At 37.4% G+C, this 24,322-nt stretch overlaps 1 protein-coding gene and 1 long non-coding RNA gene across 5 annotated transcripts in view; one reads left to right on the top strand and one right to left on the bottom strand.

The window, feature by feature from the left end:
* Axud1 (AXIN1 up-regulated 1) overlaps positions 1-24,322 on the top strand; it is a 49,427-nt gene that overhangs the window by 19,377 nt on the left and 5,728 nt on the right. For 2 of the 4 annotated variants that reach the window (XM_011061519.2, XM_087414986.1), the window contains exons 2-4: positions 18,082-20,227; positions 22,227-22,477; positions 23,866-24,288. In XM_011061519.2, the coding sequence (XP_011059821.2) occupies positions 18,082-20,227; positions 22,227-22,477; positions 23,866-24,288 (2,820 nt within the window). Of the gene's footprint in view, positions 1-16,251; positions 17,017-17,069; positions 17,483-18,081; positions 20,228-22,226; positions 22,478-23,865; positions 24,289-24,322 lie in introns of those variants that run through there. The other 2 variants (XM_011061520.2, XM_087414987.1) reach the window with 2 other exon arrangements.
* Positions 11,209-16,213, bottom strand: LOC105149240 (uncharacterized). The gene is made up of 2 exons (XR_015547906.1): positions 16,043-16,213; positions 11,209-14,605 (listed from the first exon to the last, which is right to left on the bottom strand). It is a non-coding gene; the product is annotated as an uncharacterized LOC105149240 (long non-coding RNA).

Below are 24,322 nucleotides of genomic sequence, written 5' to 3'. Positions count from 1 at the left end.
ATAAATTATAGTTAAGTTATAGTAATTGCAATCATATATAAAGAGAGTTGTTCCAAAACGACTATAAATTATTATTAAATTCTAGTACTTCATTGTCATAGCAATTAATTATATGGTAATAATCAATTTATGTTTTATCAATTATAATTATTTTAAATGCCAAGTATAAATATTTGTTGACAGAATTGTACGTATAATTATTACAAATAATATATGTACGAATAATAACTATAATTATGATATAATTATAATCACAAATACCAAACACTTTTCTCTCAGTCTAAATTTTATAAAGTTATATTTAAAACTCCTTGATGATACTTAGATGCGCACTTAAAGCTAAACGTTGACGAATGACCGACGACTTTGACCCTTGGATTTCAACAATTTCGCTGCGGTTCGACAGCAAGATCGGTATTCTTCCCGAGTTCGATGTCGCGCGACACATCTTGGGAGATATTTTTCATTCAGAATTTCAAATCCTTGCACAAGAGAGACGGCCGAAGGATAATGCGGCCGGCGTGTCCGCTTTTATATACCTCCACCTACGGAGGTCGCTCGGTCGGCGGCAAATGTGGGTCAGCCCTCGTTCTCCTTGGGAGTCTCGTACGTCATGAATAAATAGACATTTCGTGCGCCACTCTCGGCGATCCGCACTTTTGAACGTAAAACGCAATATGAGAAAAATCGACGGAAGCGACGGCGCAATGAAAAAGAGGAGGATCGTGAAGGGAGAAACGAGAGAAATCTGCATTACGGGGCTCTTCAAATCGCTCGCATTTGCATCGCTCGGTGATCTATAATTTTGAAACAATCAGGGAAATGTCACGAACTACAGTGTTCAAAACTCGCGACAAAGCGTACAGATTAAAAAAATAGACATTACTTATGAAATAATAATTTAAAAACTAATGGGTTAGAAATAGATTTTTTACAAAAAGTATCTTCATGAAAAGAATAGGATATTTTAATAATTATCGTGTAGTGAAATAAGAACAGCGATTTATTTTTATTTAAGGATTGATATAATTTGCTTACAGCCATTTGTAATTTTTTTACTTATTATTGTATATAACAGAAATCTCTCTCTCTCTCTCTCTCTCTCTCTCTCTGTGAGAAATTGTTATTAAATTTCTTTAAATTAATAATTTAAATGAAAGAACGTACGGAGAAATCTTTTTAGATTTAAAGATGAGTGTTTTGTTGATTACCTATATTGAAAAAAAAAGATAGAAAAAATAATTTATTAATGAATTATTTATTATATTAGATGTTGGAATTAATTCGTAGCGTTTTTAATGAAAGAATGTTATTTATTTCACATGAGCATTAAAAAATACATTAATGAAAGTACTTCCCATCACTTGTAAAACGCTACGAATTAATTCCAACACCTAATACATTAATACAATTTTATTAAAAGTCATTTTTAGTGCTACCTATACATATATATAATTGTTTTAATCATACTAATTACATTATAGTCACACTATAATGTACTATATATGATATGCATTTACGCAACTATATCGTAAAAGTAATTATTTCTTCATTTCTTTTTTTATATTTTGTAGTTATTATTATCATAAATATTAAATAAATGCGAAAAAATAATTACATTTATTACAATTGCGATTATATTTGTTTCACAAAAATGTTTATTTGATTTACCGTTCATATTTTAATATTTTATTACATTAACAATTAAAATTGTTAAAATCATAATTTATAGTTTAATTTTATCATAGTTGGCAGAACTGTGAAATATAAAGTTATTATTATTAACGTTATAACAGTATATATAACAGTTAATAACTATGAAAATATTTTTAACTGTAATTATTTTACTACGCAATAATCACAAATGTCAAACACCTTTCTCTTACTATCAGTGTGTTTTCATGACGGATGAAAGCGTTAGGACTATTAGGCAGGCTATTAAGCGTTTGCCTTCATCCCTTCACCACCCATCACGACGTCACAACGACGCAAGCGTGACGCCTATTCATTCGCGTAATGCAACTGTGTCACGTTCATATTATTTGCATGGCAGTTATGACGAGACGTTATTTTCAGTCGAGAATTTTTAGATTCCAGATTAATGTCAGGTGCGCCTACATGACTTTAAATATCGTATGTCTAACGAGTGGCCTAAGGTCTTTACTGTGTTTCAATATTAAGACTATAAAGTCTAAAATAATATTATTCGAAGTCGAATATCTTGAAGATCGAACTTTTTTTCGACAAAATTTACAATTTAAGTTTTTCTAATTGTAAGTGAACATTAATTAATTGATTTAGGATGGTAAACCGACCGGTTGTCTTACATATAAATTAGAAATTGTCTATTAAATTTTACTATATAAACTATATTACATAATTTATTAGAACTATAATAAATTATTAATAGATTATATAATAGATAATAGATTATAAATATGATCATTATTCTTTTCATCGAAAATAACGAATAATTAACCTTAATCAATGATATAAAAGCGTCATACATTCAGAGAAAAAAATATGATAGTGACTATTATAAAGACAACATTTTGCAAATTTTATATGTAGAATTAATGTATATATAAAATAATATATATAATTGAATAAACTATTTTATTGTTGCATTCATATATATATATTGGTCTATTATTATCGTTTTTAAAAATCTTTTTCAATTTGAGGTACATTAAATAGCGAGCCAAAATTTTCGAAATACACCATTAGGTGCGCATGCTTCAGTGCTCAGCATAAATCTTTTATTAGATACCACTAACACGACACTCAGACGACGTCAAAAGTAAAATTATTAATTATTATTACTTGTTATTTTTAAAAATGATTTTATTGTGATATGATGATGTTGCTTTATCAAAATGAGAAAACACAATATAATTTAGATAACTTTCCAATTTTTTAAAACGCTTTTTACTTCGTGCCTCAATCTCTTTTTTACTCATTCAAAATTTTTTATATTTTTTCGTATTCTCTAAAATTTTTGTGACACCCTGGTTGAAAAACTCTGGTCTATTCATCTACATTAATTCTACGTATAAAACTTGTATAGTTGCCAACCTTTATAGTTGTCAATACTATGTTTTTTCTGAGTGTAATTATTTTGAGCAGAACTTAAATAAGAATTTATCAATACAGTTTTCCAGAGATCTTTTTATATTGCGATTATCCAGATAGATAACTTAAGCAACGGTCCGCGAGGACGAGAACAAGACGAGGAACGGCAGTGACCGAGGAGGCCGAAGAGGCTCGTCTGACCTCGCTATTATGGTCCCGTTAATCAGGAGTTCGTCTCGTTCTCTGCATCTATCTCGCTAGGATCCCGATTTTTCCTTTTCTCTTTAATGTCTGACCGTGATTGTTCAAATTACTTTGGATTCGGAAATTTGAGAATCGCAGAGAGAGAGAGAGAGAGAGAGAGAGAGAGAGAGAGTGTCTAAAGAATTTTTAAATATCAAAATTAAGACTCCTGAAGATTCCTTTCCTCCTTTATCTCTCAGATCGCAAGAATTATTCGGAATCTAAATAACTATAAACCAAAACTTGAAAAATCATCATAATTGCATACGATTCAGAGATTCAAATCACTTTTCTTCTAGTACACTGAGAAAAAAATATAGTCAATTTTAATAAATATTTAGTTCAACTAAACATTTATTTACAGTAAATGAATATTTGTTTAGTAAAAAAAATTGATTATTAAATCAAATTAACATTTCTTGTATCAAATAAATATATCTTTATATTTAAACAAATTAAACAAATATTTGGTTGGCAGTGTTCAATTAAATATTTATTAAAATTGACTATATTTTTTTTCAGTGTAGATTCTGGAAAATGGAAAAATTCTAAAATCTAAAGATTACAAAATTAAAAGCTATAAAAAATTCCAATTGTTTTTTCCTTAATCGATATATGATTTTTTAAATATAAATTTTAAGAAAATGAATTTTTTTAACATGAGTAATTTGGAGTCTTGAAACTCTATCTACTACATACTTGAAGATTTGAAAATCTTGCATCTAAAATTCTAAAATTTAACGTTTAAGAATTGACTCAAGGATTTTGAAATTCCTCGTAAAGTATTCTGAAATACGAGCCGAATAATCTGACGAGTCGAATAATTTAAAAACAACTCTAAAATTTCATCCATACTTAAAAATTTTTAAGAATTTGCAGAAAACAAACATTTCTAATGTTTTTTTATTTCTATTATTCAATGTTTCTTTTTTAAATTATTTTTTGAATAAAAAAATAAAATGAAAAATTCACGACTTTTAAAGTTCCGTTCATTCTAAAATTCTAAAATTCTGAGAAATCACAGCTAACAAAAATTTCTAATATTTCATTGTTATATTTCTTCTACTTAATATCTTTCTATTCGAATAGAAAAATCATAGAATTAAGGAATAGAAAAATATTAAATAAAAGAAATGTAAGATTCAATTTAAAATGTGAACAATTCGAGATTTTAAAATTCTTGATAAATTTTCTATTAAAAAAATTTACAGAATCAAGGATCTATGAACGTTATAATTAAGTACACATTATCTAACGTATCGAAACAATTTTTATTCTCATTTGTAAATAAACAGATAAAAATGATTCGAATCTTAGTCTTTAGAAACCACGAAATCTCGATTTCTGCGATGGAACATCCGAATTGGACAATGTCCAGACGCACGAGTTTAAACATTTTGAAATCCCGAGAACTCTGGGAGAGGACGAGCGGACTCGCGAGGTACGTTGTACTCTCGGGCGAGTGTGTGAGTCGATTGTGCATCCCGTGACACACGTTATAATACCTCCTCGCCCGTTATCTTCCTGCACCACCTCCCTGCCTACCCTTAACTACGATGTCTCTCCGCCATCCCTCTGTCGCGCGTGACCGATGTCGTCGATGCATTCCGCGCCGGCAGCCGTGGACCGCGAATTGAATGAGCGCGTCGGTGATCCTCGTATTGGACATGCAATCAGTGCGCGAGGATACCATGTCGTTCGAGTACAAACGGTCTACAACGGTCGATCGACTGTTCGAAAATCCAGAAACTGAGTGATCTGAAAATCGAGAAGCGTTCGAGCTAGAATTCCGAAAAGATTTCAAATATATCGAAGCACCTCGAATTGTGGCATTTCAAATTTAGGATTATAGTTTTGAGACGATGAATCTTAATCTGTATTATCTTAAGATGTGTTTACGGAATTCTATACATCCAAGAGAGATGCCAGAATCGCACATTAAAAGATTCCAAACTCTGTAACATTAAAATTCAAAGTTTTAAAAGTTCTTCAAAAACTTAGAATTTTCTAAGAAATTTTCATTTAAAAATCTCGATAGATTTGACAATAAAAAGATATTAAAATTTAAATTATAAGACTATAAAATTATACATTTAAAATCTTTAGAATTTATTTCTGGTTTTAAGCAAATTTTTTAAATTTATTTTTAAATCCTAAAAATTTTAATTAAAAAATAAAATATCATAATTTCAATTTAAATTCAGTCCAAGTTCTCAAAATTCTTGATCACAGAACGATCACAAATCATCGAAAACATAAACTGAAAAGCTAGACAAATTAAAAAAAATTTTACATTTAAAAGCTCAAAGATTCTAAAAGTGTCTTCAAAAAACTAAAGTTTTCAATGCCAAAGCCGAGACTTTTGAGCTAAAAATTCCAAACGTGAAGGATTCTTTATTCAGGTTGAAGATTTTTAAAAGATTGCTAGGAAAGTTCGCTCACGAACGACACGCTAAAACGGCCTCTTAAATAGTATTCAGCTGGCATTACGTCGCAGCGATTGTTACGGCACTGAAACGCTATAACATTATAGAAGCAGAGAGAGCCCACTGTATGCACGTGGGCTGCTATAGCACTACACTGCGGTGGGATCGATTCGGCCGGAGGTGGGTGGAACCCACCCTCTTCTCCCGACCACCCACCTCCATTTACAAGCCTCAATATACACCCCCTCGGCGTTCTCCATCCGTTCGTCCATCTCTTTCCTACCCCCGTGAAATATTCCCAGTTTGTCTCAAATAGTCTCGTAATCTCGTTCTTTCTCTCTCTTCCCCTTTCCTTTTTTCCTCTCGTCAACCCTCCCCCGTGTTACCCTCCTCCAACCCTCAACATCGCTGCTTGTCGTGTTGCTTTCTTGTTAGCGGGGTAGAAAAGCAGATTTCTCGTCACCCTTACCCATGGAATTTCTGATTTACTCTCTACCTACCGGCAGAATTTCTGACTGTCGAAGGTGCTTATTACGCGATCTGAATTTTTGCTGTTCCTGGAGATTTGTTTAACGCTCGATACGTGCCCGAGTGGAGAACGTCGATTCCTGCTTGCAATAAACGTGCGCGATGTTCAATATCGATGAGACAATTCCTGTGACGTTACATTCCGTATTATTAAATCATTACACTCTTGTATTAAGGAAAATCAAATGAGTAAATGGAATAAAATAAAATTGATTCATTAATTAATTAATCCGTTGAGAACAGGAGCTTCCTAACAAAGGAATTTAGAGAAAATCTTGTTTTGTTAGGATTTGTAAGATCGTTGAATTTGATCTTGGTTTTAACTTTCTAAAATTTCAGAAAAATAATCCAATTATCGGTTTTAAAATTCGGTTTTAACAGTTTCTTGGTATCACTGAATTTGAATGCAGTCCAGAAATGTCTAATTTTAAAACAGTAACTTTTAATAGAGATTCCAGTGTCACAATCATAAGAAAATTAGTTTGGAAATCAATGCTATATTTATGTATAGCAGTGATGAGCTTTAAATATAATAAAGCTGGAAATTTAATGTTTTATTTCGCATTAAAAATTCTCTAAAAGAGTTTTAAAACGATCAGATTATTTAAAAAAAATTCTGTCCGCTCCATATTGAATTTACCGTTTTGAATTTTTTATTTCTCCCCTCAGCCCGAATAAAGCATTATCGATTTACCCTATAGGCTATTTCATAAAAATTGAACGAGCAGCTTACAAAATGAAAAAGGGTGACCCTAAATGGGGTCATACGTTCACAATGGATTATTAGATAAAGTCGAAGAAAGTATGAATTGAGCATGGAAACTTAATGAGACCACGTGCTTTTCCGACGGGGTATGTCAAGCGTTTCAATTCAGCGGAGCGCTCTTAGGGGTGGATCTACGCGATTCAAGCGATAAGGAAGGGTGAATACACTAAGATACATAAGATATAAAATTCTTCCTACACGATTCCGCGTACGTCAATGCGGAAGTACATAGTCGCAACCGACCGTCAGTTCAGTTCAATAATTTCCAATCGATACGCGTCAATAATTAAGATAAAGTTCCTACACTTTCTTCGGCAGCCGCGATCCATTTCTAATTGCTCCGTAGCGTTATCGTGATATCTCCTTGTAACTTACTCTCAAATTAAAATTTCAGTCAAGGAAACCTCACTTGAAGTTTAACGAAGAAAAATTGCTCTGCGAGATGGCCATAAAAGTATGTTTAAAATCGAATCGTAGAAAAGATTCTGAGAAATCTTTGTTTTCGTAAAGGAGTAAACTTTTAGAGGAATTAGATTTTTTAAATTTAAAGAGTTAGAATTTTTTATAGAAATTTCGTTTAATTTCACGATCTTATTTGCAAAATTTCTTAGACTTTCACACAATACATTTCCTGAGGACGTTCTGAAAACATTCTTAGGATGATAGGACATGATTTTAGTTCCTTGGAGGTACTAATTAGTTATAGATAATTTAAAATTCATTTAACTCTACTGTACTGTTTGGATCTATTTGAAAATGAACTAAAATGTAGTCAATTTTCTTATTTCATTTATACAAACTTCTGACATTTGATGACTTCGTTAATAAGATCTTTTTTCTGCGAAATTAATTTTTTATCTTCCATTATTTTATCTTCCAGAGCTTTTTGATATAATTATATAATAAATTTGAATAAAAAATAGCAAAGTTAAGCCTACAATATCTTTTTCTTATGGAAAGCTCGGCTCCGAATAAACCTAAAATTACGAGAACATCGTGGATACCTGAAGAAAGCCGCACTCACAGATTTACGTAAATTTAGCACGCGTGAATCTCTATTACGCAGCTCCAGCGTCGGCTCTCGCACATTACTTCGCATTCATCGGCGTGACGACTGTTTAGAAAACACCAGCTACGTGCGACGACGATATTAAGGGCTGCTTCGTAACGCCCTTTTCGCTGGGTTTTCAGGAAGCGCGGTGGGCAAGGGTGAGAGGGATTGTACGAAGGCGACGGAGTTTGATCGGAGCTTGATACGGATTTTCGTGGGAAAGAGAGAAGCGTTCAGCTACGGACTCCGTCTCGCCGGTTTCTACAAAGCTGAAAAAAAAAGAGCGGCAACAGAGGGAAGGAAAGTGGGAGGAGGTGGTCCCTGCTTGCTCGTACACGGAGGAAGGAGATAAAAATGTTCCAAGTGGGTGAGAGCGAGAGAGACAGAGAGTGAGAACGAGAGAGAGAGAGAGAGAGAGGAGGAGGGGGAGGGAGGGAAGGAGGGAAAGAGAGAGAGAGAGAGAGCTAGATCAAAGCGGTTTTACGACACTGGCAGACGATGCGATATTACTCCACAGGATTCTACGTATCGGGAAAGCTCCTGAGCTTCCTCCTTCCTCTTACCTTCCCGTCCCTTCTAATTATGTTTCGCTCCTCTTCGCCCACGTCCTTAATATATTATCTTTTCATATGTGACGCTTGTACGCTCTGATCTTTTTTTCCGGAATCTGTGAATTTTTAAATTTGCATGTCTGAACTTTTGAGATTCTCTAAAAAGCAGTTCCTCTTTCAGGAACGTTTCCTTTGTGATAAGTTGGCTGACGTGCGCGAAAAGTAATTTACTCAGACTCGAATTTTTCTTAGGAAAAAGGAAACACCGTGGATATATATATTATGGCTGATCTAAAAAAGTTTTGCAAACAGAACTATGGAGATAAAGTTGTAATTATAACTATAAATATTAATTATAAATTCTAAAAGATTCACCATCATGTACATTTATTAGATCTGTTTCTATTTCACATATTCAATTAGCTTCCTTTTCGGAAGTTGCCTCTTCACGTTGTCATGAAGAGGTTCTTTTTTTTATTACTGTTTCTAATTACATTGATTTATAAAATCTTGTATTTCTCTATGTGGGAACGTTGGAGTCTTTTTTTAGGCACAATACCACAATTTCTTCTTATTTAATTAATAAATCCACGTTTGCATTCCTCCATTTTTTCTTCTGTTACTATTATTAAATAAACGAGAGCAAATCAATAGTGATTTCTCATCACTATCGGCAGTTTCTACTGGCACGACGCAAGTATACGGCGACGGAATTATCTCGCCGTGGGATTTTGTTTTGTGACCGATCACATGGGTTCTCAGGAACGGGTAGATTTTTACCGGGACACCCTGTAGAACCGAGTAAACGGTTCGACGAGGACATGTGCGCCGCATGCCAGCCAGTCGGTGTGCTCGACGAAGGAGAGTAGCGAGCAGCCGGCGATATGTGGACCTCACCAACGAATGCACGCACACACGGAGGCCACACGGACGCACAATGAACACGCATACGCATGGCACACATGGACAAGACCGAGACGGTGTGGATCGCTCCGGAATAATAAGAGCGAGAGAACGAGAGCATAATACGAAGCCACCTCCGCTCACGGTGGCCTCCCTGGAAGCTGCGGAATGCACCACCCTCCCCGTCTCCAGCATCCCTTCGTCCGGGACTGTTGCCTTCCCGTTCCTTTACCTACTTCTCCTCCTTCTCTTCCCCTTCCTCCTCGTGCGGACGATTTTGGGAACACAAGCGACGTAAACACGTTGGTATATCATTAGATGATGGTCAAACTTGGCTGTGGTTAGTTGGACGAGTTTGGAAGAAGATACCAGTTTCAAATTCTATCGAAAATGAAAGGTTTACATTGTGTCTTAAGCGAATATATGACGAAGAATATTTCCTCAATATTTCGTGGAACTTTAATCTTTAAGTAGGAATAGGTGCTCAGAGCACACTAAATAATTTTATTTTTACAGTTATATTTTTTAATAGTAATGATATTGACTTAAATTTACTTTATTTATCCTTACGAGATAAAGGAATGTAAAAATGATGAATTTTAAGACTTTTGGGCAATACTTTTCATTCATTTTTCTTTTCTAGAACGAGGTTTTTAAGATTTTTTTTATTGAGTATAAAAAAACAGTTCAATATTAGCTTGTATTGAGGTGTATACAACTCTTGTTGATCTTAACAATATCAGTTTAAACTCTAAACTTCATGCTACAGGAATAAAGGGACGCTTCGAGTATTAGAAAACTTTGAGGAAAACTTAAAAGATTTATGATAACTATGCGTGGGATGACGCAGCCATCTACCGACTAAAAGCTTAAACAATAAATGTTTATATTAAATCTAAATAAAGTAAATTATATAATAGTTGATAACATATATATCAATTTTACTAAATTAAATTAATACTAAATATATTTTACCATTTTAAATAAATTATGACAAAATAATTCTTGTTGCCGAAAAATTTGATGTTTACGAAACTTCTAGTAGCGTTTCACTATTAATAATAGATTAATAAATATGCATTAATTAATTAATATACATTGATTAATGTATTATTAATAATATATAATGTGTTGCCTTACTACTGCGCTAAGTAATTAACAAACATTTTGATATAATTATATTAATTTAATAACATTGCTATTTGGCAATAGGCTAATACAGATTAAAATATTCGCGTTGCATTATGCGAATCCTCATTGTACTCTCCATGACAATCGCGTCATTGCTATTAAAGCGATTCAAAGCCGACTCAATTTCTATTGTAGCGAGCGGATGGACGACGAGAAAAATTGAAAGAGGAATAGAGGAAGATTTTTGCGAATGGCCGTGCGAGATTGATGACGTGCCCCAAAGCGACGAGACCGCGCGCGATTCAATCTCGCGCGTCTGATTGTCTTTAAATAGAAAGCAATTAATAAAGCTCGGCCAAGAGGACGCTCCAAGATGGCGAGATAGGCAAACAGAGGTAGAGGTTTTCCATCGTGACTCTGTCCATTCTGTCAATTCAATTAGATGGAGAGAGTATCGGATTATCGACGACTAGTTCTCACGTTTTCAAGTATTTATCTTTCGATAGCTCTCGAAAACGTCAATAGGATGGCTCTTTCATGATTCTTTCATGTTTTGTATTTCACGTTTTGAATTTATAATAAATCGTTAATAATAGATCAGAAATCAGGAGTGAGTAAACGAGTCAGTAATGTATCATAAGGTAAGATGATGGAGATGATGACGTGGAGATGATCAAATTCCATTTCTTATGATTTATAACTTAGATTACGTTGTGACCGACTAGGATAATTAAAGATTCGTTATAGAATAGTACAATCTAATTAATTGGTGAGAATAGCGATCATCATAAGAAAAACAAAATGGAACTGTGATCACGTGATTTTTAGACAGTATACATATTGGAAAATAAAATTGACGGCGACTAATATAACCAACTCAAAGACGCATCTCTGGTTTTTTAGGACTCTATGACTAATTGAAAAGCAATATACGTCTGCTATCGACAGAATTAACCAAAACTGAGTAATATAGTTTAAAAATTGAACAATTAATACGATTCTGGATGTAATCCAGAGAGTCAAGTTAAGTTTAGATTCGTGATTTATAATTCTGATTTATTATTACCTTATGATACATTACTTATCAGTGATATCTCAAACAACACGCATTGTCTAAAAGCCTTCTTTGCGATGTCTTTTAGATAGAGTCCCAAAAGACGTTTTTAACAACTTATTGTAGAAAACCCATTATTGTCGCGGGAATTCGTACCCATCCGGGTTGTTTAGCTCGCTCTCGAGAAAGCTTCTCGGAAAAGGAAAAGTCAAGAAGAAGACGATATGGTTTATTTATTCTTTTATTGCTGCTGTCGCAACCTTCGTTATTATACAGAATATCGTATCGCCCTTTTCTCTCAAATAGTAATCAGAAGTCGGGTAAAAAAAATTTTCATTACTAAACTCTATTAGTACAATTTAAAGATGGCAATTTGGTTTTCTGGAAATTATCAGAAGTAGAGCAAACATAAGTCAAGTCTGAAGTTTAAATAGGAACATAGATCGAATTAGGGTATCGTTGAATAGGTCTTTTAAAAACAAACTTTTGCTTAAACTTTTTCCGATATTATCTTACGGTTTACAATGAAAATAATGAAATTACAGATTATAAGTTATTTACTTGTCTAGATATCAAAATATTGGGGATTTAAATTAAAATTTTTAAGACCAAACTCCACATGATAAATCGGATATATGGAATATGTGTTTTCAGAGAAACAGTGGGAAGTGAGGACAACTGTACTAAATGTACTCACGCGAACGCCAATCGATAATCGTACAAATTCTCTGCCGTTCATTACATTGTAAAATTTGTCGCTTCCGAAAGTACCGGAATAATCCTCGAGCTTAAAAGGTCTGAAGAAGGCGAAAGATTCGGTTCGCCTTTTAATTCCGCAACCCCATCATTCCATTTTCACTTAAATTGAATATCGCTCGCACCGGACGATTGAATTCGGATTCGGATAACGTACCTAGCTCTATCGTGTACCGTAAAACGATTTCAATAGTCGTATAAAAACTTCCTGTTAGTTGTTACAGGAAAGATCAATTATTTTTATAAGGCTGTCTCAAGATCCCATCGTCCGCTGCTGAGACTTCGAGATGAGTCCGGTCCACGTCGTCCCATGCTTGGAACAGAAAAAAAAAAGTGTTTCTCTTGCAGATTTGCGCTCGGACAAATTCGAGTTTCGCCGGGGTTAAATCGGAGTAAATTCCAACATTAGGCGGTCACGCGCATTTAGCATCCAGAGTAACTTTGCACCAACCGGAGGCGGATCAATACTCGCGCGAACGCCGATCAATAATCCTGCGAAACCGGCGCGGCTCTCGTTACACCGGAAATCTCGGCGTTCCGGACGAGAAAAGGGACACCGACTTACGAATCGTGCTACGCTCTTCCTTAGAGGAGGAAGAGCTGTCGCTCTTCGGCCGTTAAAATTCCACAGGAAGACTCCGCTCGCCTTCTAGTTTCGCGGAGCGTAGCCGACAATTACGGAGCCCGCCGCGCGCAAGCGCTGCGCTCTCTCGTTCGTTGAACCGTCCGTGAGAGAGAATCGTTCGAATGTGTGTGAGCGTGTGCGCGTGTATGTGCGGCTGTGCGTCGGATGGAAAGGAAAAATATAAATTAGAGAGTAGGAGAGAGAGGGGGGGGGGGAGGGAGAGAGGAAAAGGGAGAGAAAGGCAGAAAATGAGAACTAGAGATAAACAACAATCGCTGGATGCTACCATGCCGATTCCGGTACAAATGCTCTCCCCGGACTTCATATCCGCAACCCTGCATATTTTCGAAGTAACGAATGGTAAAATGGCAGTCTCCAGTTTATATAGTATAGATCTCCAAAGGACATTATAAAGATATCTTGAGAGAATATTTTAAGGACGTTCCTAGAATGTCTCTCGGATAAAATATGCTGTATGGGAAAAACTAGCGTATCGACTTGTATTCAGGACGAAGCGTTATCCCTCATTTAGGTGCAAGTCGATCTCTGGCGAACGTCCGACGGAAAATACCCTCCGGTTCTCTAAACATCGCGTCTATTGCGTCTTCCCTTTGGTATCATTCGAGAAACCGGCTGTCGCTGAGTCGAGGAGCGCGGTAGCAATTCAAACAACATGAATGTTAAAAAGACGTCATAAAGATATCTTTTAGATATATACTCGTATTGCACAGATCGTTCCAGCGATATTGCGACACTATTGCAACGTTCCAGTAATATTGTAGTAGCACTGAACATGTTGCTGCGAACTTATATGCTGTATGGGATCCATACAATATAGATCATTCCAACAATATTGCAGCAACATTGCAATGTTCCAGCAATATTATGTTACAGCAATATTACTGCATGAATCTGTGCTGTATGAGACTTATGTAGCACAGATCGTTCCAATATTGCAGTAACATTTCAAGTTTCCAGCAATATTATTAACATTGAAGATGTTGTAGCATATTACTGCAATTTTTGTGCTGTAGTATGGCTTCTGTGTTGTATTTGACACATTTCCAAAAGATATCTAAAAGACATAAAAATGTTTCTTGTCTTTTTATAAACGTGCGTGTTATCTAGGAATCGATCAGCAATCACGAAACGAGCTGGCTATCATAGTCTTTTTGTATAAGGTTTCTCGATGAAGGGAGGACAGGGCGGAAAAGACCATGGATGATTTTGGAGTTGACCTCGATGATGAAACATTTATCGAGGTAGTATCCCGGGATTCGGCGAGTCTCCTTTGGCGAGATCGCGCGGCGGACATCGACAAGAAACGGCATCGCTCGTTGTGTACGCTTGCGTCATCGACAACAGTCTGTCTTGCTTACGTCAGTCGATTTTGTTATTATTGTGCATCATTATCGCGCGCATTCCGTATGCATGTCACTTTGTGCTTCGTTTTCCCATGCTCGCCTATGCGACATCCACTCTCGTTCGCTTCCTCAAATCTGGAATTTAAAAAAGTGAAGTTTGAAGTAAACTCAGTAAAATATTTGCGAAATATTTGTAAAATATTTGTGAACCGACTGGAATTATATATTTTAATTTGTCATTTATATATTGTTTGTATATCACTTTAGATTTTTCGTTTTGGGATTACCTATTCGTATTCCATGAATGTTTAATCAAAAAATATATTTTATTTTAATTAAATTTAGTACAAATATTTATCTTATTTTAGAGAAATGCTGTAAATATTACGAAATCAGAAATTTCTAAGAAATATACCCAAACGGAACAATAAGTCACGATATATCAACGTGATGTTAAAATGAATCATCAGTGATGGAAAAATATCTTTCAGTAATCATTTTGGAGTCATTTTGACGCCATTTTAATATCACAATGACTTGTGTTTTTGGGTATCTTTTGTTTTTGATATATTTGTTTTTGATATATTACTTACACAATAAAACATTTGCAATTATTTACATAATTTATGCACGATTTATTTTTGAATTATTTTATTTCTGGATATAACCGCGTGATATTTATATCTTCTTTTTTATTTTGAATTATTTGATGAATGACTTTATTTAACTTAATAAGACAGATTCGTATTCGTAATTGTAATCTTCTTAATTATATATTTCGTTCTATTTATTACTTAATTAATTGTAATGAGATCTAGGCTTACGAATAACAGTATTGCTAATGTTTTACTTTTTGAGGTGTGACTCTAATTTGCATATTTATTATTTTATGTCCTGCATGTCAATAAAACTTATTATTATTGTTGTTATTATTGCCCTCAGCGGTTCAGGTAGGGTCATTTTCTTTCACAATTAGTGGATTTTACGTGATGCATGAATTACATTCCGCAGCGATTTCTTCACGAATAAACTTCGCTTTTCCTCGTCGATGCGCCGCGTGCATCACTGACATAATTAGACTACAGCGAATGAATGTATCGTTGCAGAATTGTCAATTTGCATTGTATAGACTGCAGACGGGAAAACTTGATATTTTATTCGATATTTTATCGAAGAAGTAAAGCTCCACGCATTCAATACGATTAAGAATAGAGAAGAGAAAATAGTGTTGAAGATTATCACACGAGAAGTTAAGAATTAGTTTGAAACAAAGCGTCAAATTTTTCGTTCAATTTATTTCGTGTTTTCTCGAGTGACCTTTGTTTAAGCGCTCGTTCGTCGTCTCGATTACGTCACTTATGTCTCATTCTCTAACTCGGCAATCTTTTCCGTAACGAGACTCTCGAGCTTCAAGAATCTCGTTATTAGGACGAGACCGCGCGATTTGTTTTGTTTCGCCAAAATAGGAAAAAAAGAATCGCTCGTCACCGCACTCGTCATTCGGCGAAATTAAAAATACCACGAAGAGAGGCGGAAGACCAGCTCGTGCCGTCGATGACTAATCCGCTATACCTGGTGTGCGCTTTGAGAACCGCTGCACTTCTCGGCGCGCGTTCCATGTGCACCACTCCATTACGCATTCACCAACACACGTCCTCGGCGTGTCTTCCATCCGAGCCGGGTCCGAGCCGAGCCGAGAGGATCCGAGAGCGCGGCGTCGGCATCGGCGTCGGCGTCGTCGATGACGCCGAGCGACGACGCCGACGCCGCCTCCGCTCACTCTGCTCCGAGCTGTCGAACGCGCCGCAATCACCTCGTCGTTCTCCACATCTCGTCGCCAACACAGTCCCCCACCGTCCTCTCCCGACACGATTCTCGTCATCATCATCATCATCATCGTCATCATCATCGTCGCGCTTCTCATCATTGATACTCGTCATTCTCTGAAAGGACGTCAGTTGCTTCCCTGACTTGTACGTTCTTCTTCCGCGCCGCAGATTGGGTCTCTCGGGATTGGGTTAGACAAGCTCTAACTCCGATCGTCTCCTTCACGTTGGTTCATTTCAAAGTTTTTCCTTCGAGCTCGACTTCATCGGCTTTTCGACGATTTGTCGATCTCTCTCGGGATCCCCGGACGTCTCTCGGGGAACTCCTGGCTGCGCGATCGGGTGAAAGTCTCCAGGGGTGAATCTCGTGCATTTTCCCCATGAGAGTGCCGGCAAGCCGGTAGACTTTCTCTTCTCTTCGGTCGGACGTGTCCTCTAGATCGTTTCGCCTATCGCGAATGTTGTGCCCGAGCCACTCGTCGTCCCTCTTGCACGAGGACACGTCTGGTCCATCCACGATGGGACTGTACCATCGGTATCCCGCGGGCCCTCGCGAACGGGACGACGGTGGTAACCGAAGTCGCGAGACAACTTAAGACGATCACTCCCCCCCCCCTCCCCAGAGGATCACGGAACTGTTCAAATCGCGAACCCCCCCGTCGCAGTACAAAGGGGGTACAAAGCTGGACCAAACTGGAGGAAGGATCGCGCGACTCCAAGGTAAAAGAGCTTTCCCCTCTTTACGATCCAAGGGGGGCCTGTCATCAGGTTTGGGAGGTCCTCGAGAGTAACTCTCGCACGCAGTGCTTGTCCTCGACGTGAACGGAGGTGTTCCCTGTCATCCTCCCCCCTTTCAACCCCCCTTTTGCTGCCGTACTGGTCGGCTTTGAATCAATAATCTCCGGCCAAGATTATATGTAGGCTCCCCCGCGGTATCTTGTATTCGAGAACGACAAGAAAAAAATGTATCGAACGGATTATGAGGTAACGGGGTAGGGACTCACTACGTTTCAGGAAATTGATTTTCCTTCCCGCATCGATGTCCTCTTCCTGTTCTCTCTTTCTCTCCTCTCTCTCGCTCGCTTTTATTCTCTTCTGGGTTTAGCAACGGTGCGCGCGATATCAGTGCGCGGATTATTGATTTCCTCGTCCTCTCCAGTTTGCTTATGTTATTTTCGTGAAAAAGGTAGAGCTCAATGATCGTTGATTATAATAATGGTGAAATCATTTGCCTCGCCAGTGAGGGACGGCAAGAAGTCGTTCCCGCAGTAGACATAACAACCCAATTAATCCGTATTCTACGTTGGTTATTTCGGTGTCTCTTCATTTTACTCCGCTGTTTCATTTCACTCTGATTTGTTTGATATAAAACTTCGTTTCAGTGTTTTTATTTTGATTTCGCAGGACTTGAGTATTTACAGTTTATTTAATATTTGTATAATACTTTCCTAGTAGCGATAATATATTTATTTATATATACATAGAGATATGTATACACTACTGTATAAAAAAATATACATATAATATTATATATATAATATATTATATTTATATATATATTATGTATATATGTAAAATAGTAACTACTTTTTATTTCATCTTGATTTACATGATTTTAGTATTTCCATTTTACATTTCTATTCTATTCCACGTATATAAATTACAACTCATCGATAATGCTACGTCACTTAAAATACGCACTTTAAATACCGCTGCTAATAGATTATTTCTTCACCAGGAATGTAGAATTGTCTTTTAATTTCCAACTAAACTTTGTGCTTACAGATGGCAGAAACACCCGAGATGGAATCGCCTTCGGCCCGTCAGGACTGTTTCGTTGAGGCCCAAGAGGATTCCACCTCAGTGGAGGCCGAGGCAGAAGGCGCACCGGCGCCAGGCGGGATGATATCAACAATGATAACGACGACAACAACGGATGCCGGTGACAATGACTACGACGCGACGTGTCCATCCGTCGTGCCGGACTCGTGTGAAGATTTGGTGATGGTGTGCGAGAGATTGGATGAGAAACCAGAGGACGAAGAATTCGAAGCGAGACAATCGAGTGATAAACCGGAAGCGAGTCAAGGTGAAGAAGAAAAAGAAAAAAAAGAAGAAAAAGAAGCGAATATGGATTTAACAGTAGACAAGAAAGCCGATGAGGAAAACCAGAAAGACGAAATTAGTGCGAAATCGACGGAGAACACTCTTCAGGAACTTGAAGGATCATCGAGAATGCCTGATTCCGAAAATCGCGATATCGACGAGTCTTCGGAGTTGTGGGAGAATGGGATCGAAAAGTCCGATGTTGTATCGTCAGATGTTTCCAGGAAGAGACCGGCCGCGAGTGATTTCCTGCCGATCGGCACGGAGATTAAAAGGATCGGCATCGAGATCTCGGAGGAACAGGCGACCCAGCTAAGGAACGACGTCAGGAGACTGTCGCCGGTGTTGGTGAGCCTGCGAGAAAGGACCCTGGGTGAAGTATCCCTAACCTCGGAGTCCTGTCTCTTCGGAGACGAGTTGGACGGCAGGATAACGCCGAGGTCCTCCGCGGGATCATTTATAGCGAATGATTCCAGAAATCAGGACGTCGATCAGAATCGCGAGAAACAGGATGCGAGTGAAGAGAAAGAGGAAGAGAAGGAAGCGATCGGTAAAATTGACTCGGATCCTTCAGAATGCACGAGCAGCGGCGACGTCGAGGCGACGTTAAACTGCGTGAGCAGAAAGCTAGAGTACAGCGAGGGCGAAATTACGACGTTCGGCGTCGACGTGGCTTCTCCGATATTCTCGAAAAGCGACAATTTGGACGGAACGAAGACAGAATTCTGTCAAGACGACATCAGAGATGCGAACGTGGCCATAAACGTTGGAAGCGAGTCTTGCACTCCGATTAAAAAACATGTCGGCGAAGAAGCAATGAGTCCCACAGTACCATCAAGTCCCATCTGTCGAAATTTAAGTATCGTATTGAATCGCATCGAAAATGATGATTTAAAAAAGAAAAGTGCCCTAATAGATACAAACGTCGACGAGAACATATGGAATTATGTTGTCGGGGAGAGCTCATCTTGTTCCAATGGAAAAAGGAATTTCGTCGAGGAGGAGCGTGATTCGTTCAAAGCGACTTCGGAGACTTCGGAGAAGAGTCCGAAGAAGCAACGATGGCAGAGCCCCTCTAATAATTCCAGTCCAATGACCAGATCGAAAAAATGTGAATCGATAGAGAGTGTTCGTAGTCCAGACAGTGGAATGGTCCTGAAGAAATGTAAAGTGGTACTGGAGCGAATGAACCAGGACACGGGGCATCCATCACAGTTGGAAAACGCCGAGGAGAGTGGAGCTTCAAGGGAGATCGAGAAAGACGACGAATCCGCGCCTGTCGCAGTGATTGGTAAACTCGAGGAGGATGAAGAGGTGGTGCTAGTGAGCTCGTCGCCTACGGCCGAGGACAGCCGCGTGTCCAACGAGCTGGACTCATCGGAGACGATGCCGAGTTCGCCGGAAGAGACGCCGGAAGTATCGGTGGATGTTGCCGAGGGCGTCGACACTGAGACGGAAACGGAGACCGGCTCCGACAGTTCGGAGGTGTCGCCCATCACCAGTATCCGTCATGAATTGCGTGACGTCGATATGGCGCCCGATCAACTACCGTGCTCCGAGGGGGTCACCTTGTGCTGCGTGGAGGCGATGGCGCCGATCATGACGAGATTGGAGGCCGACCGACCGGAAGCGTACACGGAGGACTCCGCCGAGAGCCTGGCCTTGGCGACTGGTGCCAGGGACGAAGTCAGGTCCGACGGGAGTGATTCTGGTCTGGGGAACGAGATCCCTGGTGACCCAGGACCGGCTCCTGCACCGGAAAGTGATTCAGAAACCTCTTTCCTCGACAGACTGCCGGATGACATTCTCTCTGATAAGGAGAAAGGTAAGAAGTATTTCTTTTTTCAAGGTTCTCATCACACTGAGAGAAAAAAATGATAGTTTAACTATAATTTATAATCATTTCTGATGCAAATCATATATCTTTCTGGTAGACTTATAAATGTAATAATTATTACGAATATTATGGCAGTAAGCTATAAAAAAGGCTTTAATTGTCATTCTTTGAGCATGTAATTATAGTCGTGAATATCAATTTTTTCTCTCAGTGCACAATTTGAATATTCTTTCTCTACTGATTTTTTATTGATTTCGATGGAAGTGTCTAGAATTATTAAATTGCCATGAAGTTCTGATTGCAAATCACTTTGATATGCTTGTTGAAATTTGGAATTAATATCTGTTAAGAAAATACGTTGAGAAAAATTTTTGATATTTTTTACTATTATTACATGTGATGATAATTATGATTATTACTGCTACAGTGTAAGTAATATACGTTACATAATAGTGTTAATTAACACCGAAAATGACTACAAATTGTAGTTATTACTATAAAAATTATTGCAATTTAATTATAATTTATAGTCATTTTTGGAATAAACATATAAAATATGGTTAAAAAAAAAACTATAAATTACAGTTAATTTTCGATGCCATTGTATATTATAGAACTATACATATAATCTTATTATTACTGACGTTATAGCAGTAATAATCATAACTATGGTAATATGTAATTATAATCATAAATACTAAAAAGTTTTCTCTCAATGTAAAAAATAGTTTAAAATGAATGTGAATTAATCGTTGTTCGTGAATCGTCATTTAAAAGTTAGATAAGGAGAATATTATTAGTTTTAAGCTTTAAACAGATTTTAATGGATTTTGTAAATGCATTGTTGTTTGTAAACGATCGCTTAAAAATTACTCCATTTTCATTTTATAATATTATATTTTATGTGATTTTTTTCGATGACTTTTCTAATTCTATCATCAGTTAACACTATACAGTATACATCTATCCTATTTTATATTCAAGTTTTAAACTATGTATTACTCAACATTTAAATTATTCGATGTTTAAATTATCTGTACAAGATTGCCTTGTTATTCATCTTTTACAAAAGATTTTGCTGAAAGTAGCTATAGTGCAAGCTTTTAACAAAGAGATTGCTATTAAGCTGTAAAAGTCTAAGGATAATCATTTTAAATTGTGCGGCCAGCTTGAAGATTTTTGTAGACTTTTATTCTTATAAAAACGCGAAATTTTTAAACTCCACGAGGATTCTTCTTGCCAATTCAGTCTAGCATTTGCACCAGGTCTAAGCTGTCCAGCAAAAGAGCGAGGAGAGCGCACAATTCGATAAGTCTCGCATCGATTGTCAACGTGCGATACACCGGGTGTCTTGGAACAAGCGGAAAGCACGACGTTGCTTTCTCGATAAAAATCAGGGTGCACTTTTCTTAGCAAAATGTCAACTAATCGAGTTCTCCTTTGATACCTGAGTCTAACTAATTAATATACCGTCGTAATAAAACTTTGAGCCGAAGGACGCATAAGGAATTTCGTTATCTATACAAGAATTTCCCCATCGCCATGATTGACTCGCAGGAGTCTCTTCCCCTTCAATAAAAAAATCATTACCATCCCTCGAATCTCTCTTGCTGAGGTCCAATTCAAAATTTCGCAAGAAGGATTTTAGCAAATTGCTTTCTCTCTCAATAAATCATAAGGTCTCAGAATTTTCGGGATTCCTGAAACATTCGAGGCGAAGCGCCGCATATCTTTTCGTTCTTAGCTCATATAACATAGATCATTCTAACAATATTACAGCAACATTATAACGTCCAAAAATATTGCAGTAACACTGAAAACTTTGTTGCAATATTGCTGGAATTGTCTGTGTTACATGGGTTCTATACAACAAGAAGTTTGCAGCAACATTGCTGCAATGTTACTGAAATGTTTCGTGATAAATGGGAACGATAGGGATTTGTCGTAGGGATTTGTTATTTCGTGATACGGAGTTCGCGGCTTTCAGGGGTGAACCAGTTGGATGGCTACGCGGCGTCCTCGGGGACACCCGGGACGCCGGGACAGTTACCTCTGACGAGCTTTCGGACACTTCCGGCCAAGAGCAACCTAAAGCGTAGGCTGACCGACTGCATGGAAGGTGACGAATCGCGGGGCAATGTCGACGAACCTTTGAAGAAGAAGCGCAACATTCAGTTCGACGCAGTGACGGTCTATTACTTCCCCAGGGCGCAGGGTTTCACCTGCGTACCTTCCCAGGTAAGTGGGAAAATCGGTTTCTCCCTTCCATCATCTTTCCTTTCAGCTCGCAATCTTTGTGCTACCTTCGTGATACGTCTTCCCTTTCTTCCCTTTACGTCTGTATCTTGATCGCTTCGCTTATAGAAGTACATGGCTCATTGAACGCCATTTAAATTTTCATATATTTTCATTCCGTTTTTCCTGAAGAGTATGTGAATATGGAAAATTCGCATGTTTATTTCGCTATCGTTCTCTTTACAATCTATACGCTTCGTGCATTGCCAATTGTATTGCTCCAATTATCTTTTCACATGTTATTTATATTATTGTTTAATTACTTTTCTTCCCCCTCTCTTTGTATATAAACGCGCATGAATGTAATTAAGTTAAAAGATACTCCATTTGATGTTCAGGACTAAGAAAACGAATAACAAGCATCCAAAATTGTTTATGACGGGATATCGTGACATCATTTATAAAATCCCTCCCCGAGAAATAGAGATCGAATTTATATATAAGATACGATTGATTCCTCTTTCTTTCAATCGCGTTCACGCAAAACAACTCTTCTTTCAATTTTTCCCTTTATCTGGCGTCATTTATAATATCGTTCTATAATATCACAATAATATTCACTATCGAATTTGTGTAAGACGCTATCGATTCCCTTTTCTTTTGTATGCCATTACTTTACAATAAAACTCTATGGCGTGATATATAATGTTTCTTATTGATTAACGTAGGTTTCAGTCATAAGATTCCATAATCGCCACAGGGGAAAAAATGAACAAGTTTTGTCAACGATCTTTTGTAATAGCGTTTTCGTAATATCATTCGTAATTTCATTTTATTATGAAGCTTATTCTTATTCATTTGCGTTAGTATCAGTTTTATTATTAATTTTTACTTTAATTTTTTATTAATTTCTACCATTAGTCGATTTATAAATTCATACAAGTTCGAAATCATGAAAATAGGATGATAAAAAATAAACAAGAATTATATAATATATATTGTATTTACATATTATATATATATATTTAAGAGACTTATTCTTGTTTATATGCGTTGTTCTTATTATTAATTTTAATTTTGTTATTATAGTCGATTCATGGATTCATATAAGTACGAAATAATGAAAGTATGGCGATAAAAAAATAAAATATTATATATATATATATATATATATATATATATACATATTTAAATATTACATAGGTTTTATATACACAAATATGCATAATTAAATGTCAGTCTTTTTCATTATCAGTATTATACTATTAACGTTCTCTTACAGTGTTTATTCCGAAAGGTCGTCTTCAATCGAATAAGTGAATAAAAAATAACAGTATACGCGAGCATGGATTTACACAAGAAATACGAGAAATCGATTCTCCCGGTTTCAGGGCGGCAGCACCCTGGGCATGAGCGCGACGCACACGCACGCGGAGAGGTTCTCGTTATCGGAGCACGCAGCCGAGCAGAGACGGATCCACCGAGCTCGTCTTGCGCAGCTGCGTTCGGAACGCAACTGCGCGACCAACTGCGTGACCGAGACGGCGTCTAGCTCGGAGGATCCGAGCGATGACACCGATGAGGAGCCGAGCGACAACGAGGAGCTCGACATCGACAGTTATTACTTCCTACAGCCGGTACCCACGTGGCAACGCCGAGCGCTTCTTAGAGCCGCCGGTGTACGCAGGATAGATGCTGTCGAGAAGGATGAATGTCGTGATATCCGCGCCAGCAGAGAGCATTGTGGATGCGGTTGCAAGGGATACTGTGATCCTGAGAGCTGCCCTTGTAGCAGGGCCAACGTAAAGTGTCAGGTGAGAGAGCGAGCGAGCGAGAGAGAGAGAGAGA

Source organism: Acromyrmex echinatior, chromosome 17 (genome assembly GCF_024713525.1).
Source record: "Acromyrmex echinatior isolate Ae372 chromosome 17, ASM2471352v2, whole genome shotgun sequence".
Classification (NCBI taxonomy): domain Eukaryota; kingdom Metazoa; phylum Arthropoda; class Insecta; order Hymenoptera; family Formicidae; genus Acromyrmex; species Acromyrmex echinatior.
This window is presented reverse-complemented; position numbering and strand designations above follow the sequence as displayed.